The sequence below is a fragment of the Pteronotus mesoamericanus genome, unplaced genomic scaffold, assembly GCF_021234165.1.
Source record: "Pteronotus mesoamericanus isolate MK-2021 breed Mesoamerican mustached bat unplaced genomic scaffold, CSHL_Meso_final scaffold_99, whole genome shotgun sequence".
NCBI classification, from domain to species: Eukaryota; Metazoa; Chordata; class Mammalia; order Chiroptera; family Mormoopidae; genus Pteronotus; species Pteronotus mesoamericanus.
In genome coordinates, this window is record NW_026555330.1 from 10,991,963 (window position 1) to 11,008,698 (window position 16,736).

The window sequence follows — 16,736 nt, forward strand, 5'->3', positions numbered from 1 at the left end:
TTGGCCTTCGCTCTCGCCTGTTTGAGGTCTAATGGTGCACGTCTGCTAGGCCTTTAGTCAGAACTGCAACCCAACTTGGACCTCAGGGGCTTGACTTTGGCGAGTTCTCCGTTCCTGTTTTCCCCTAGACTGTCTGCCCCCCATGCTCCCCACCCCGCCCGCCCAGAGAGCAGCTTCTAGGACGAGTTGAGATTGCTACGAAGTGGTCTCTGTACGTCGTCTGCTCATAGGAAGACACATAGGGCAATTGTTTGGGAGACAGTTGCCTATTTGTGGAGTATACCTAGGGGGTAGTGGTGGGGCGAGTTTGCCCAAATGCTAAGGAGAGCAGAAACCTGACTTGGCTCATGGTCTATTTCTCTGCAGGGTATCATGGGCCCTCCGGGTCTACAAGGCCCCGCTGGACCCCCTGGGGACCCTGGCGAGAGGGTGAGTGATGGGACGCCTCACAACCCAGGCTGAAAAATTAAAATATGCTCTAGAAGTTTAACACGTTATTCCTGCTGCACGGGAGGGGGCCTATACATGTAATGTTATGCACTATATTAGTGACCTTGTCTAACTGTAATTTTAAAAGTGAGGGCAAAGAATGTGCATTATCTATGTGATAATTAGTTAGAAAACTTATTTTCAATCAATTTTTATGTTGCGGTGAACCTGTGACTTGAGATTCATGTCTTCAGTTTGAATTCAGACACATTTTCCAGGAACTCTCATGGGTATTTAGTCAGAGACTGGTAGCGTATGAGTTAATAAGACTGAATCTGGATATGAGGATCGTGTCCTGGGTCACGTGGGGAGACACACCGCTTAAGTTAAGCCTTTCCACACTCTTCTCAGAAAATTTCTTTCCTTTTTTTTTTTTTTTGTTTGTTTGTTTGGGGTTTTTTTTTTTTTTTTTTTTCCCGTTTTGGGCCCATCCTTGTGTAGCCAACAGCTTTGCACATTATTAAAATAATACTTAAAAGGGCAAGGAAATACAACCCATCCTTGGTATACTAAGTATGCTAAAGGGAGATGAAATTAGGTAGCGTAGACTTATTAAAAGTTATTCAGGTCCTAATGAATGTGATTGGTTAATTTACTTATTAATTTTGATGATTTTATTTACTTCCCTAGGGCCCTCCAGGACGTCCCGGCCTGCCTGGGGCTGACGGTCTACCTGGTCCCCCGGGGACCATGTTAATGCTACCGGTATGTTTTTTCTTATCACTCTGAAGATGACTTACTATTCTGTCATCTTATTGCTGAAAAATACTGGTGACCCTATTGCAGATTAATCAACTAAAAACCAGGCATGAGGTAGAGGTACTGGAAATCAGGTACAGGTACATAATTTGGAAATTATGAAAAGTTTTTCTAAGATTACATTCTGGTGAAAATCGATCTCTGATTTAGAATTAAGGTTTCATCATTTCATTAACTTTTGACACCAAAGCTTAGAGTTTTTTCTTAATATTTCTTATCATGTGTTTTCTCCTGGGTCATGTGATTAATGCATATTTCATATGTTAACATAATATTAATATACTGTTTCTCACCAGATGTATCTGTAGTATCATTATTCATTGCTCAGAAATCATTTGCTTTACCGTAAAGTTCCCTTTAATGTTGGCCTAGCTCTCTGGGGAAACATGACTTATCCATATAAATATTGTAAACTTGTAAGTGATAATTATGTAGTGAGAAATTGACTCATGCTGCATGTTGAACTAATATTAAAAAGAAGCTTTAGAATTTTGTGGAGGGACATAGGTAGGACCCGTTTTTTAGTATGATGACTTAAGAAAAGGTAAACAAAATAAATATATCTCAAGAGAGATTTCCACTGCTTACATAGGGATTCCAAAAGTTTCGCTCAACGAAGGGGCAATGGCTGCAATAACCACCCCTGAACGTAGCTCGTTTGGAAGTTTTACAAATGCGTGACTAGCACGGGCGCCCTGGGGGCTTCCTACAGAGCGTTCAGAAACGATGGCATTTACAGTCGGAAAGGAGTCCCTAGTCTCCTCCGCCAATGGCAAACCATGGTGTGGGGAACCTGCCGAACGGTCGGTGGGGGGGCGGGGAGGGGGGCATTCAAAAGGAGACATCGAGGTATCATGATTCACGATGAAGTTACCTCGATCTCGTGAAAAATCCCACCATTTTAAGTAAGTGGTCTCTAGCTAGTAATTCAGGCACGTAGGAGACCAAGGCCTCTCCTGAGCTCCTGTATGTTCCCTCCCCTTAGTTTCGTTACGGCGGTGACAGCGCCAAAGGACCGGCCATCTCGGCGCAGGAGGCCCAGGCCCAGGCGATCCTGCAGCAGGCCCGGGTAAGCAGAGCGCCGCGCAGCCCGCCCGCCCGGCCCTGCGCGCGCCGCCGCGGGGCGCCGCTGCGGGGGACGCACGCTTGCTGCGGACGGTGTACGGCATGTAGGCGGAAAAATGCTAAGATTATGTCTTTGTCCAGGAGGATTATTTTCTTTAATGGAGTATTAAACAACCGCCCCTGCACTATTGCTGTACATAATTCGGGCAGCAACACAGAAGTCATAACACACGCGTTTTCTACGTTTTTTAGAGGAGTACGGATGGGTTTGTACCTGGCACTTGCTGTTTTTTTGCATCCAGTTCTTCCCACTGAGGCATAAGCCAATGATTAATGAATAAAGTAAGAAAACGAAGTTGAGATAATTTTTTCCTCTTAAACTTTTATAATATTTAGGATATCCCAAATAATTCAGTAAACGAAGTTTCTTAGGCACTGTTGTACAAGAGAGACACTTTCAAAAGTGTATTCGAAGCTCTCATCATTATAATCTATAATATTTTTATAAAATTCATACAATTTATAATTCTTTGTCAGCTGCAGGTTTCCACTATTATATATAAATATATATTGTAAGTATACAAAATATATCATTATTTTTCTTTTAATTATATTTGTTAATTGTATTTGTACACTTACAAAATATGTAATTATATTAGTTTCCTTTAATTTATTTGAAAGGATGTTTTAAACGAAGTTCACATTCGATATTACTTTGTATTAGTGTCAGGTAGGAGTACAGCGTAGCGGTTAGACCGTCACGGACCTCACAGAGTATCTGCCCCATAGTCTCAGGACCCACCTGGCACCATGCATAGTTAATGCAATATTGGTGCCCATGTTTTCAGTGCTGTGTTTTTACTTATTTTGAATTAGCTTTACTGTAATTAAATTATACATCAGGAAATCAAAGGAAGGAACTGGAAAGAGTTAAAAGTTATATAATACTTTTATTCACAGCGTAGGTTTTTTTTTTTTCTTTTTTAAAGGAAAAAGGAAATTAAGGGCTTAAATTGATTTGGTCGTGGGTACCCACTTGCTAAGTGATGTAAATCACTTCTGTGATAACTTTTTTATCGTCATAAACTTGTGAATGTATAAAATATCTGAACACATAAGTTTAAACTCGTTATCAATATTTGTTTAGATATTTAGCATGTCTGTCAGCCTAGAAAGTTGCCACTGTTTGCTAACATTAGGTATAAAGACAATGAAAATTTAAATATTCGTTTACTGGACCTTGGCATAAACAAATATAAAAATATTTAAAATAACTTATTAATGATTCCTACAATTTACCTTGTAAATCATATTACTTTGAACAAATTTAAGGTAATTATTTGAGCTTAAGTATTTTATGAGGCCATTGAATTCCTCATTTTATTAGTCCTTTAACTTACTGGGAAATAGGTAGCAAGCATTATAATTCCAATTTTTCAGATATTTAATCTCAAGGATTAAGAAGTGTATTGTCAAAAATCTCATGGTGAGTCAGTAGTGGAACTTTGGAGATCCTACTATTTTCATCTTGTGCACTTTCCTAATACGATTTTACATATTTCTATTACTGTATTATTTTTTGTATCTTTGGATAATCTTAGGTATTCACCTTTGGAATCACTAATATTCAAAAATCGTGCACCATACTAATTTAACATCTTTCAGATATTTATCCTTTGTGCTCTACTTGTTTCAGCTTTCCAAGTACGCTAATTTCACAGTCCTAATGTTCAACATCAATAATGCATGTAATCAGCCTCCCATGCCTATGATTTCACAGAATAAATGCATTTTTCTATATAGTGTTAAATTTGAGATTTGCAGATAGAAATGTATTGTCGTAGCACTTTCTGATCAATTTTGCATTTTGACATCTGACTTCAGTTGTCGTTTTTCCTAAAACACTGCTGGAAAATTTTTACTTTAAGCAACTCGAATGGTTCATCTGTAGAAGCATTTTCAACGAGTATTGCACCTACGCATTTGAGAGGTCTATGCATTATTCTGAAGTACACTTCAGGGTAGAAAACCATATCAGACCTTAGATTTCTTATCATAAGATCTATTTTTTACTGAATAAGTCTTCATAATATGTGGTACAAGATTACATATGTTAGAACAGCTGAAAAATGTCTGATACTTATGTAGGCCATGTACCATTCTAGAAAGTTGCAGTTCTTCAGTGACCAGGCAGCCTTTCTAGCATGTAGCTATTACAGCTGTATTGATCATCTGTTGCTGAAGGGAAGCTTGTGCACAGGAATACTGTGGCTGCATGTGTTGGTTCAGTAGACCATTCCTAAGTCTGATATATCTTATTTTCTAGATTGCACTGCGTGGTCCACCTGGCCCAATGGGTCTAACTGGAAGACCAGGTCCTGTGGTAGGTTACTTAATAAGATGGCGTGGGTTTAAATTCTTCCAATGGTCATTTCTTGCACCACTTTGGCCAAGCGTTGTCCAAATCTCTGGCTGGTGAAACTAGGGTACAGGTACCCCCTTCCGCTTAATTTTATTTCCCATTTCAATTGAGTCTGCAGTCAATTTTGATGAAAAGATTTCAGTGAAGAGTTGGCAAATCAAATAAAGACAATGAGAAATAGAATTTTATCATACAGCCAACTATTAATTTTTTAAGTATAATTCACATGCATAAAATGTAGTTACTAAAATTCAATTTTACATTGAATTCTTGAGACTTAATTTTACGTTAAACAGAATTTTCAGTAAAATATATTTGAGGTCAGTAAAAATTATTCCATAATATTAGGCGCAAACAGAATACGTGGCTTAAACTTCAGGCTGCCTCCAGTGTTCCTGAAAGCGCTCCACATATTTGGGAAATTACTTGTCTTTTAGAGACTCTTAGAAAATAACAGTGTTGTGTTTTCCCTTAGTAGCTTGCTAACAAGCTATATATCGTGAACAGATTTTTAAAGTATCTTCAAATCTTTTGAAATTCACCAAATATTAAGCAGGGTAGCAATTCATAAAATGCAGATTTTTTTCAAACCATATTTTTTTCTTTAAAAAAGAAGAACATTGTGGGATCCCAGCTTAAGTTCTCATGAATTTTAGAATTAATGGAATAAATATTCTCTAGTATAAGTATTTGTTTTTCAATATAAAAAGGTATGTCTGTTTTGCCTTCATATGATTTTATATATTTTCAATATACTTTTGAGATGGGTATTTATAGAAAATATTGCTCTGAACATTAAAAACTTATCTTTGATTTACTAGTGGACACTTATAGGAAAACTTTTATTCCAATTTGAATCAAGTATATAGTTAGTCTTCTGTTTAATCTGCTTTACTCTTACTAGGATAAGAAATAGTTTTCTCCTTGTATTTTATGCAAGAGTTTGATTATAGTTTTACATAAATTTACAGTCCTTTTAAGTCAATCTTGAAATTTCATAACATTTTACATATTTTGAAGGGCTCTGCATGCGGCCCTATGAGCTCATGTGGAACTTACGTTCTAACACGATGTTCCACAGCATTTAAATTGTACTTGATGCTCTATGCGTTATTAAGTGTTATCATTCATTTTTACTGCCCTGCCTTTCAAAATATAATAAGGAACATGGAAGATTCCATGTCTCTGAACGAAGGAAGAGATGTTGCTCATATTCAGTGGTGTGCCAGTGATAACATGCATTTACATGATGAAGGAGTCAGCAGAATGTAGCGGTTCACAACTTTGGGGGCAGAAGCATTACCCGTGGATTTTATTAAAAGTAGAAGTTCTTAGGCCCTGAACTTGAGACTCTGATGAAATGGGTTCAGGGGCGGAAATGGCAAAATATATTTTTAAAAGAGTTCACCAGTCTGATTCCTATGGTCAAGAATGTTTGGGAAATGCTGACATGTATGACCATCAACAACCATGTATGCATTCTCAATGTTATCTTCATGACTAATTAACTTTACTACTTACATCTTTGTTATGGAAAGTATCAGGCTCCTTAAATATCAAAGGTAAGTACTGAGAGAAACAAAATCATATTTTTTCTCTTCTATTACCTTTTGCTTCAAAATATCAAATTATTACAGACTTTCAAATATCTGTTAATGCTGGAGTCCAAAAAAACTTTATACGTTAAGAATTAAAAAAGAAATAAAGTCTATATCAATATTTTAAGAAAATATGTACATCCTTCCAATGAAAAAGTCCTTTATTCAATTGTTTTTTTCCAATTGCTTCTATAGGCAAATGGAGACTTAGGTTATAAAATATGCAGAAAACACAGAAAACGGTTTTTCCCCTATTCTGTTACTCTCAATAATTGCCTGACAATTTTTAGGACAAGTGTTTGGGCAAGTAATTATAATCTGTTGAGTAGGTAACGCTTATATACAGAGGATATAATGCGGTAAATTAATTAAAAATAAATTGACTGTCCTAGTATTCCATTCAGTGATTAATAATTAGACTAAGTGTAGAACCCCAGTTTTTCTCTTGAAGAAGTTTAGTTGCAAGAATTCTTAATTAGAAGTTTGAAAGTCATCGTTCTCGTCATCTTCAAGGTTAGAATATTCATGTTTTTGACCCGCTGTATTTTTCGGGCGTCACAGTATTAGTTATTTTCCTCTGCGGCCACCAGGGGGCTCTAGAGAGCTAACATTTTCACACAGCGTAATTTAATTTTAATCTTTGCACTATTGATTACAAATTTTACTTAAATCCTACACTTCTTAAACACACAAAGTACATTTCTATGACATGAAGCAACTATCATCCTGCGTTCAGTTTTAATGTTCTGGATCTCGTAAGGGGGATGTCCATGACCTAATATTTAGTGTACACTTTTTTATTTATTTTATGCTGTCACACCACCGATTGAAGCAAAACAGCACAGCATTCTGCCACTTCACCCAGAAACAGTGTGTTTGCTTTGCCCTTTCCTTACAGCTTAGTGGGTCAGGCTATTAGCAAAAGGCCCGATGAGTGCTTTTAAAAGGAGTACCTGGTCTTTCTGTTTAAAACTCACAGCACCTTTATAAAATATCTTCCAGTTACTGTGTCAGGTTTTTGTTGCACTTTTCGCATTAGGTAAATGTTTAGGAGAGGTATTTGTTATAAGGCCTTATTCTCGGAAAAACACAGACCCATCTGGGAAAGAAAAATGCTTGGACATTATCTCGGGACAATTAGAATGATAGCAATAGCGTCTGTTCTGCTGTAGAATGCAGTGTCTGATAAATTTCTGAGCATAAAGGCAGGAACCTTTTGCCAAGTCCTTGCTGTCTAAATGCGCTCCATCTAGACCTGCTTCAGTGAGAATGCGTTGTCCCGAGCACTCCAGCAAGTGCGATGATAAATAATGCCCGTGGGCTGTGGTCAGTGCTCGGACAGTACACACAGGGAAGACAATTTCCGATTGATTTCACCAAGTTGGCTCCCGTGGACTTCGGCTGAAAACAGAGTCTTTAAAGTGTAGCTCACGCACTGGCCAACCGAGTCTGAGAGGAGAGGCATTTCAATCAAAGGACTTGAAAGTTTTATTGTGTTAATAAAATCATACTAATGGATGAGGTGTATTTTAAATAATGTACAAGGTCAAAGTAGTTAGGGAATTGCTAAGGTAAATGTTGTATCTTCACTTGTTCTCTACAGGGGGTGCCTGGCTTATCCGGGGCCAAAGGTGAGAGTGGTGACCCGGGTCCCCAGGTAAAGAATATTTTGTCGCTTATTTTATTTTTGACGTTTTTTTCTCGGTAGGGTGATTGAAGTATCTGCCACTTGTTTTATGAGTAAGGAAATTACTTGCTTTGCCTTTAAGCTCACATCAATGCCTTTCCCCGAAAAATCCTTTGTGGCTAGTTGATTGCCAATGACTTGATTAATTTAAGCAATATTCAAAGAAGGTAAACCAGGAAGGGAAAAGGCTTCATAGTGTTAGCCCTTCAGAATATTAAATTGCTTTGGGATTGTTCAAAGCAGAGCAGAACTATTACATTTTTACTTCTGCTGGCCCGGCCTCCAGCCCAAGCTGGCATCTGTGGAGGTTAAATCTAAGTATATTTCCTCAAAGGATATTTAACGTCCTTCAAGGAAGTTAACATCAAACTCTGTAGAGCTGAGGAAAATCAGAGAAATTGAGAATATCTGAGATGAAATGTTTCAAAGATTTTACTTATGTGGTGCCAAATTAAAAATACTGTTTTTTTTTACTTTAGTGATAAATAAATATAGCTATTCAATATAGGCACATTATGAAATTTACTTATCCAAGGGGGGAAAAACCCAAAATGTGATGTGCTTTTATAAATGCATTCATTTTTTGGAAAAGTCCTTCTTCATTTACTCAATAAATATAAATGCAAAGTGGGGGCAGGAGCCTTCGCAAGCAGCCTCCCACTGATTTGTTGTCTTCTTTTCAAATTGACTTTATTAACAAAATATTATAATGTAAGATTGAATTCTAACACCTCTACACATTCTTTGTACCCACCACCACTATCAAGGGAGACCCTATAACCCCCCGCATTTCTCAGTGCCCCCACTTCGCAGTCACATCCTCTCCCCAGCTTCCCTGTCCCCCTGATCTGTTCTTCATCGTCCCAGTTTTATCTTTTCAAGATGCCCTGTCAGTCACCTCATCCGTCACGTGACCCTCTGATTCTGGCTCCTCCCTCTCAGCGTGGCTGGCGCCCTGAGTTCCGTCAGCGCTGACAAGTGCGCCAATGGCTCATTCCTTCTGCTGCTGAGTAGTGCCTCCCATGTGGAGTGTGGATGTGCCACCGGCGCCGTTTATTTACGTTGCCATGAGAAAAAATTCAAAGAGAATTGAGAACAGCTTTGGGTGACGAGGCAGGTGGCTGCATTCTTATGCTTGGTGAATATCACCGTAAAGGGGTGGAGGGTGTTTGCAGCGAAGGAATTCAATTTTTTGCAAAGGGTAGGAACTTTCTGATCGAATGCCCCTCTTTCAGAAATAGATGAATCTGGAAACATACTGCAGTCATATTCATGGATTTTGTGGTTTTTCTTGACTTCTTAATTCCAAAGAAATGCACTATCAGGTGGCTGTTTTCGTTAAAAACTAACAAGATTTGTTTAGTTATTAATTGCTGCTTACCTTCCCCCTGGGAAGGATAGAGTCCTCTCACTGCAATAACTTTTTAAAGCTATATTCTTTTAACCTCTTAAGTATCAGACCGCCTTCATTTTATAGTTTCCGTAATCAATATTTTACAGTGAGCAGAAAATTATTTGTAATTTTAAACGTGTTACATTTTCCACCACATTCATTATATGTGTACTGTTTAAATTATCTTTAAAAAGATATAGTTAATTAAATATAATTAAATATAAAGACCTATATCATAGTTATACTGGAACTGCATTTGACTTATCATTAGCTGTGTAGTTAAAAAACAGTGTGTCAGTCTCCATGAAAGACTTTATGCGTAGATACAACATTGTGTTGCGGTGGTTCAGGAGCCAGGCACACGGAGGATCTTTGACCTTGACTCTGACCAGGCACGGTGCCTGTCACCATTTGCAGCAGGGATGGTTGGGTCATCCTCTGCATTTTGGAGATGATTGAGAAAACCTGTGTGAGTTGTAGCCGTACAATGGAGACAAAGATCCAGTCCAAAGCCGCAGCAGTTAACAGTTCCATGGGAGGTTCAACTGTGAGAACAGGCAATTAAAATCAGCATGATAAATGAAATATTGTAAAAGAATAAATACCTAAGAGAGGAACTTCAGAAAATGAGGTAAAGGCAAAGAAAAAGGGGTTAGAAATAGAAGGGGATTAAGAGGGATGGGTTAAGAGCGTTTTCAGCTAAGGGAGTGAGTAAACCCCCAGGTGTTGAGAACAAAATGAGTAATTGAGGATTTTTTTAAAGTTTAAAATATTATTGTGTTCCTTTTGTTTAAATGAAGGTATGTGTCTATGTATACTTAATAATATAATGTGACACTTTTTTTGCAAGAAGTCATTTAGAAAAATTGATTCTCTTGTTTTCTGATTTATCTGGACTTTTACATAAGAGATTATTTTCTTAAGTTAAAATGATTAAGGTAAAGTTAAGTGGATATAAATTCCTAAAACAGTCTCACTCAGTGTGATTGAGTTTATTGATCAAGAATTTGGTACAATGAATTAATTATGATGATTTGATATAGGGTCCACGTGGCGTCCAAGGTCCACCTGGTCCAACGGGAAAACCTGGAAAAAGGGTATGGTTGGCTTTCATTGCGAATTTTGAGGGCATCTGAAATCATCAGTTCTTTTGTTTTCTCTTACTCTGCCGGTGGGATTCCCTTGTGCTTAATCATGTTCTTGGCATTTACCAGGGTCGTCCAGGGGCTGACGGAGGAAGAGGAATGCCAGGAGAACCTGGGGCAAAGGTCAGGGGCTCATTTGCTTATACGTTCAGGTCCTGATATCGGTTCACCCCTCAGGATTTCAATCTTAAAATAAAGCAACTTGATATGAGAGACTATGTCACCTTCAAATTACACTACAGAATTAGACAGGAAATGTGATGATGATGATGATGATGATGGTGGTGGTAGCGATGATGATGATGATGATGATGATGATGTTGATGATTTTACAGGGGGATCGAGGATTTGACGGACTTCCGGGTCTGCCAGGTGACAAAGGCCACAGGGTAAGATACACCATTCTGTTACTTTTTACAGAGAGATAATACAAGAATATTTGGAAATATTTTAGAATTGATACGCTCTAGGGAACTAGAAGAAAATTAAATATTTATAAATCCATTTAGTAAATTATTACACTTGCTAGATACTTAAAGGAAGATAAGTCCAATTATACATGCAATATCACATAAGTTCTTGAGTTGTTTTTAAGAATTTAAAATACTCATTTCATGCAACGTAAGTTGAGGTGGAGTTTTTATAGCCATGTACATGGAAAATATAATTATAGAAGAACAACTATAGAGATTTAACTTCGCCTCTACTTTTTTATAATTGCCTCAATTTTTCTCTTACATTTGCCTTACATTTTTTATTTGTAGAAATATACTCAAGAGAAGTCATCTGTAGGCAATCTGTCATTAGTTTAACAATGTACTGCATTCTCTTTTATTACACTAACTGAGATGGTCTTGGGAGACAGACACCACAGGCTGTTTCTTTGTTATAATAGGACCTTGCACACCAATGCAAGAGCCTGTAGTTGGCTAAGACTAACTAAGCTGCCATCGTGGACAGCAATCCAGTCGATATTTTTAGTGGGAAACTAAGCAGAGGTGGCCCCTCAAAAAAAGACCAGGTTTGGATCTTTCCATTTTTCTTCTCCAGAAGTTAAGAATGAAGGTAGGATAACCTTTAGATAAATTGGAAAATAAGAAAAAAAGAAGAGAGAACCCTAGAGATGTCTAGCAAGATAGTGTATGCATACTACATGTCAAGAGATATATGTTTGCCTTTAAAAAAAATCCAGAATGTCTTTAGTCTTCTAGAGTTGTGCTGATTTAATAGGAATTATGTTAGAAGCAGAGACAAAATTAATTAAATTAAAATCACCAAAGTGTATCCATGTTTGAAATAATCTTCAACAATGTAGTATTCAATGATTTATCTTATAATAATTTGATGGTTAGAAATTACTTAGGGTATTTTATTTAAACTTTTCTTGCATTTAAAATCAAGGGAACATTTCCCGGTATACTAATGTAATACCGGTTCATGTAAAATTAAGATTTTTCTACAGAGGGTTCTGAGGAGGGCAAATAAAACGTAAGTCTCGCTACCTAATGTCCTGTTCTGTTTGGTAGGAGAGCTATAGAACAGTCTTCTAAACCTTCTACCTTATTTTGTATTCTAATCATATTGGTATTTTTCTGATAGGGTGAACGAGGTCCCCAGGGTCCTCCTGGTCCTCCTGGCGAAGATGGAATGAGGGTACATTAAACTTCATTTTTAAAAGAAATACTTCAAATTGAACATAAGAACCAAGTCGTATTGAAATAACACATTGTCTAATTGCGTTACCCTCCCATTGATTTTGAAATGACAGGGAGAAGACGGAGAGATTGGACCAAGGGGTCTCCCAGGTGAAGCTGTAAGCAACTTTTTTTTTTCAAGTAATACCTTGTTTTGGAGGAATAGTGACCGATGTCACATGTGTAAAGTCACTAATAACCTGAGGTGACTGGGGCAGTCTTGCCTAAGCTAACCAGGTGGTTATCATGCCAAAAAAAATGTAAAGAGATAGAGATACATAGAGCTTTTCTGTTGTAGAGAATTTCAAAGGAAAAAAATGTAAAATATACCATCTTGTCAGCCAAAAAACCTTATTCAGTTTTTGTTGTTTCTTTGTTTTGTTTCAATTTTTTATATCATCAGTAGCTTCAGAATCTGTTTATGTATTTAGGCTAAATGAAGCTTATTACCAGGGAAAAAAAAAAAACCAAAAAACCCCAGAACAATGAGGTGCTCAGCATGCCAGTTAGAAGAATAAAATGTGACAAATTATATTTTTTCCACTGAATTTTACCAATGAGAAAACTGAGTTGGGAAGTTTTCCCCAAAGCTAGTTAATCAAAGAACCAGCAAGTGGGCCTCCTACCTTCGAGAACGTGCCTGTCTGCATGAACTCGGTAAAATAATGACTCTTCTTTTTTGTTTGTTTTACAAGAAGCCACTTAGAAAAAAGTGATTCTCTTGTCTTCCACTTTATCTGGACCTTTACATAAGAAATGGTTTACCTCCTTTTAGAGCCTGTCTGCCCAAAGTCGTAATAGTTTACGTGGATATGAGAAACAGCAAATTATTGTTATTGACGTCCCTAAAGAAGAGGGGAAAGCAAAGCAGACGGAGGAGGGAGAGTAGAAGTGGAAAAAATTGTTTACGATTAAACAGAAGTAATTTTTAGAACCTCTTTTTAAGCAAATGGTCTCTATAAACTGTCAACATAGTTACCCATAGTTACAGGTGCCTCTTTCCCTCAGTGAATAGACTCTCAAGATGGAATCACTCCACAGGTGGAACGGATGGGCCCAGGGTGGCTCCACTGCGGGGAGCGCCACCCCAGGCCCCGGAGGCCGCGGGCTCCGTGGTGGCCAGGGCACGCGCGCAGGAGGCAGCCCGTGGGTGCCTTTGTCTCGCTCTCTCACCACCCCCAACTCTCTCTACAGTAAATAAATAAATAAATACAGCAAACCCATTTAAAACATGAGAATCAAGACCCTTCTATTTGTGTGTGGAAAATGATAAAATTTAGTAAGATTCTGTGCTGCCATTCCGATCAGAAATGACACCAAAGGGACATACTTCAAGTAGTAAATGACTTCTTGCTTAAAAAAATCCCCAAGTGCTTCCTACATACACTTACAGACCCAAAGACCCCCAGTTTCTGTAGAAAAGACTCACTGTTACCCGTTGTGGGCCCTGGATCAGAATAAACAAACGCTGGATATTCGCGTGACATCAAGTGGTATTTTAAATACCACTCTCAGTGTGTGAAGACATGAAGTACAGGTACTTCTACTCTAAACCCTACATTAAATTTTCCTTAGAGGAAGAAGCGTGTTTTGAGGGCATTTCTTACGAGGATACGTGGGGTGTGTTTTTTGCTTTTTTCTCTCTAGGGTCCACGAGGTTTGCTGGGACCAAGGGGAAGCCCAGGACCCGTCGGGCAGCCTGTAAGTGTTGCTGAGATTTTTGAGGGGAGGCCCCTGTGCTTTCAAGCCCAGCGGCCATAAAGGCTTTCAGTAGGAGGCCCAGCGTTTCCTGCCCTGATATATTCTCAGGCCTAATGATCTGCTTATCAGTTTAGCGGGCTGCCTCCTTTAAGCTGATCTGTTTTAATTGCTTTGATCTATTGTAATGCTTCCTGTCCAATTCCCAGGGCCCAGAAGGAAAGGCTCCCCGGTTGTCCCCAGTGGGAACTTAGACAGCAGAGAGGACAGATCTTCCCTTCATCCTCATTTTCATCCAATTCTAAAATGATTTTTAGTCGCCCTAGGCCAATGGGTATCATGCTGTGATAAAGTTAGGCTTTTTGACATTCTTGTCGTAGCCTCTAAACTCATAAACATCCATATTTTTTTCTTCACTGAAGGGCATCGCAGGAATAGATGGCCCCCAAGGACCGAAAGGGAACATGGTATGTAGACAGTATCTATGAAATAACTCACTTCGGCAAAACCTGGGTACTAACAAACGACTGTTGCCGCTAGATCTGCAATAAAGATTTCTCCCGCATTGGCTAAGTCCATTAGCTGCGGCAGGCATTAATACTTGGCAAGATTTTCCAGATTCTCTGCAGGGAACAGCGATGTGGGGACTATCTGTCAGTTGAGAAGAGAAACCCATTATGGGAAACACGTGTGTTAACGACTGTGTCTATTTTCCTCCGGCAGGGCCCGCAGGGGGAGCCGGGGCCGCCAGGTCAGCAAGGGAACCCAGGACCACAGGTGAGTGGGAGCCGCGGCACAGCTCCTTTGAGATCATGGGGTAAGGAGGCGGCTTTTTACGGGAAAACTGACAGTCGCAAAATTTTCTATATAGAGCTAAAAATGGTTGCAATATGAACATAGGAAGATAATGTCCTCCCACCGCCCCGGCCCTTTAAAAGAAAAGGGAAGAAAGGCGAGCAGAGCGGAGGAGGGAGGGAGGACTGGGTAATAAAGCTGAGGGCATTGAGAAGTACAGAGGAGTCGCTGCAAAGGAGTTGCGCGGATGTAATGTACAGCATAGAGGATGTAATTAGTAATATTCGTAGTAACTGTACAGTGCCAGGTGGGTACTGGAAATATCGGGGGACCACTTTGTAAAGCATGTGGTTGCTGAATCACCAAGCTGTGCCCCTGAAACTAACGCAAAATAATATTGAATGTAAGCTGGAATCGAAAGACAAAAACAAAAGCAAACCTTGAGCAAATGTGTAGAAGCCTCTTTCTTCCAGGAGGAAAAGGTGTCCCTCAGGGCTCAGGGACTGGCCGGAGAACAGACCTGCCTACGGGAGGGACCTGAACAGGCTCCCCTTAGAGTCCCCTGGCCAAAGGAGCCGCTGGGTGAAGCTGCTCAGAGCGTTCGAACTTTCTGGGGATGCAGGCGATGTACAGAGATTTAACGCACTCATTTTTTGTGACAGAGAAGATGAGCAGTTTGGTCTTCTAAAAAGTGTACTCTTATGATGTGATTCCTGATGGCTGAAATCAATTCCTTTATCACAGGGTCTTCCCGGTCCACAAGGTCCAATTGGTCCTCCTGGTGAAAAGGTGAGTTACTCTGTGGTTCTAGTAACACCTGGTGAATAGTTTGGGTTGTCAACCCGAGGCAGGTGTTTTTGATCGGGTATCGTGATGGCTCAGCCCAGAAGGAATTAACCACGAGAGTGCGGCGTGAGAAGTCATTCATGCGTCCTCGAACGGGGAGTGATGAGATTTCTCAGGGTTTCCACTTGGAAGGCTTCCCAGTGTGATGCTGTCAGATATATTCATTTCAGGAAGGTACTGGTGTGAATCAGTGTTTTTCCTTTAGTTTCATTCTCCTTTTCTTTCTCATTATTTAAAACATGTAATTAGGTTGGCTTGTGACAAAGGGTCTGTGGCAAGATCTGATTAAAGGAAAATTGTGAAGTTATCATTGCCACCATTTCTTATATATACATGACAAATGAGGTTCTTGTTAATAACCTGGTGTCTGGATTGAAACAAGAATAAATCTTTAATTAAAGTGATGTCTTTGTTCTTCTGATCTTCTCTGCCAGGTTTCCTAGGTGTTACTGCCCGTCCCCATAGTTACTGAACAGTGTCGGCTGGACTTCCTAATGCCTTTTTACCTTATTGTTGTTGATTTCTAGGAACATATAATTTTTAAAACATTAATGGATTTAATGGGAGTGTAATTTCATACTATAAAAATTCATTCATTGTAAACGTGCAAGTCAATGAGTTTTCGTAAACTTACAAAATTGTACCACTATCAAATTTTTAGATTTATACCACCACCCAGAAGGAAACCTTGTATCAATTTGTCCCCTTCCCCCACACATCTAGAGCTAGAGATTCACAAATCTGCTTTCCATGTCTATAGATTGGCCTTTTCTGAACGTTTATTTGATTGAAACATCGGTTCCTTTTTATTGCCAGATGTATTCCACTGATTGAATATAAGAGCATTGTCTTGACAGTGAGAGATAACTTCAGTGACGGTCAGAATCCGGCCCGTAAAAATTTAGTGCTTTATAATAGTTATTACACAACGTACTATTACCAGACTATGACTTTGCAGAGCGGTAAAGGAAACTGAAACTTTTCAACCCTTTAAATGAGGTGCCACTAGCGTCCCTTATAAAATCTACATTGTTCGAGTTAAAGGCTATTTTTATTTTCTTGTGGTCATTCCATAGTGAGTTAAGTAAAGTCCTGTAAAACTCTTGTACTGTCTTCCTACATGAGTACAGTGGTTTCCCGAAACG

At 38.9% G+C, this 16,736-nt stretch overlaps 1 protein-coding gene and 1 non-coding gene across 3 annotated transcripts in view; one reads left to right on the forward strand and one right to left on the reverse strand.

Annotated features, from left to right (window-relative positions):
- COL11A1 (collagen type XI alpha 1 chain) overlaps window positions 1-16,736 on the forward strand; it is a 158,492-nt gene that overhangs the window by 53,552 nt on the left and 88,204 nt on the right. For both annotated transcript variants that reach the window (XM_054565071.1, XM_054565072.1), the window contains 14 exons: window positions 367-429; window positions 1,120-1,194; window positions 2,234-2,317; window positions 4,640-4,696; window positions 7,937-7,990; window positions 10,457-10,510; window positions 10,628-10,681; window positions 10,894-10,947; window positions 12,158-12,211; window positions 12,327-12,371; window positions 13,900-13,953; window positions 14,373-14,417; window positions 14,674-14,727; window positions 15,490-15,534. In XM_054565071.1, coding sequence (XP_054421046.1) covers window positions 367-429; window positions 1,120-1,194; window positions 2,234-2,317; window positions 4,640-4,696; window positions 7,937-7,990; window positions 10,457-10,510; window positions 10,628-10,681; window positions 10,894-10,947; window positions 12,158-12,211; window positions 12,327-12,371; window positions 13,900-13,953; window positions 14,373-14,417; window positions 14,674-14,727; window positions 15,490-15,534 — 792 coding nt within the window. The remainder of the gene's footprint in view (window positions 1-366; window positions 430-1,119; window positions 1,195-2,233; window positions 2,318-4,639; window positions 4,697-7,936; window positions 7,991-10,456; window positions 10,511-10,627; window positions 10,682-10,893; window positions 10,948-12,157; window positions 12,212-12,326; window positions 12,372-13,899; window positions 13,954-14,372; window positions 14,418-14,673; window positions 14,728-15,489; window positions 15,535-16,736) is intronic.
- LOC129063981 (small nucleolar RNA SNORA21) lies at window positions 7,143-7,283 on the reverse strand. Its single transcript, XR_008528413.1, has one exon. It is a non-coding gene; the product is annotated as a small nucleolar RNA SNORA21 (small nucleolar RNA).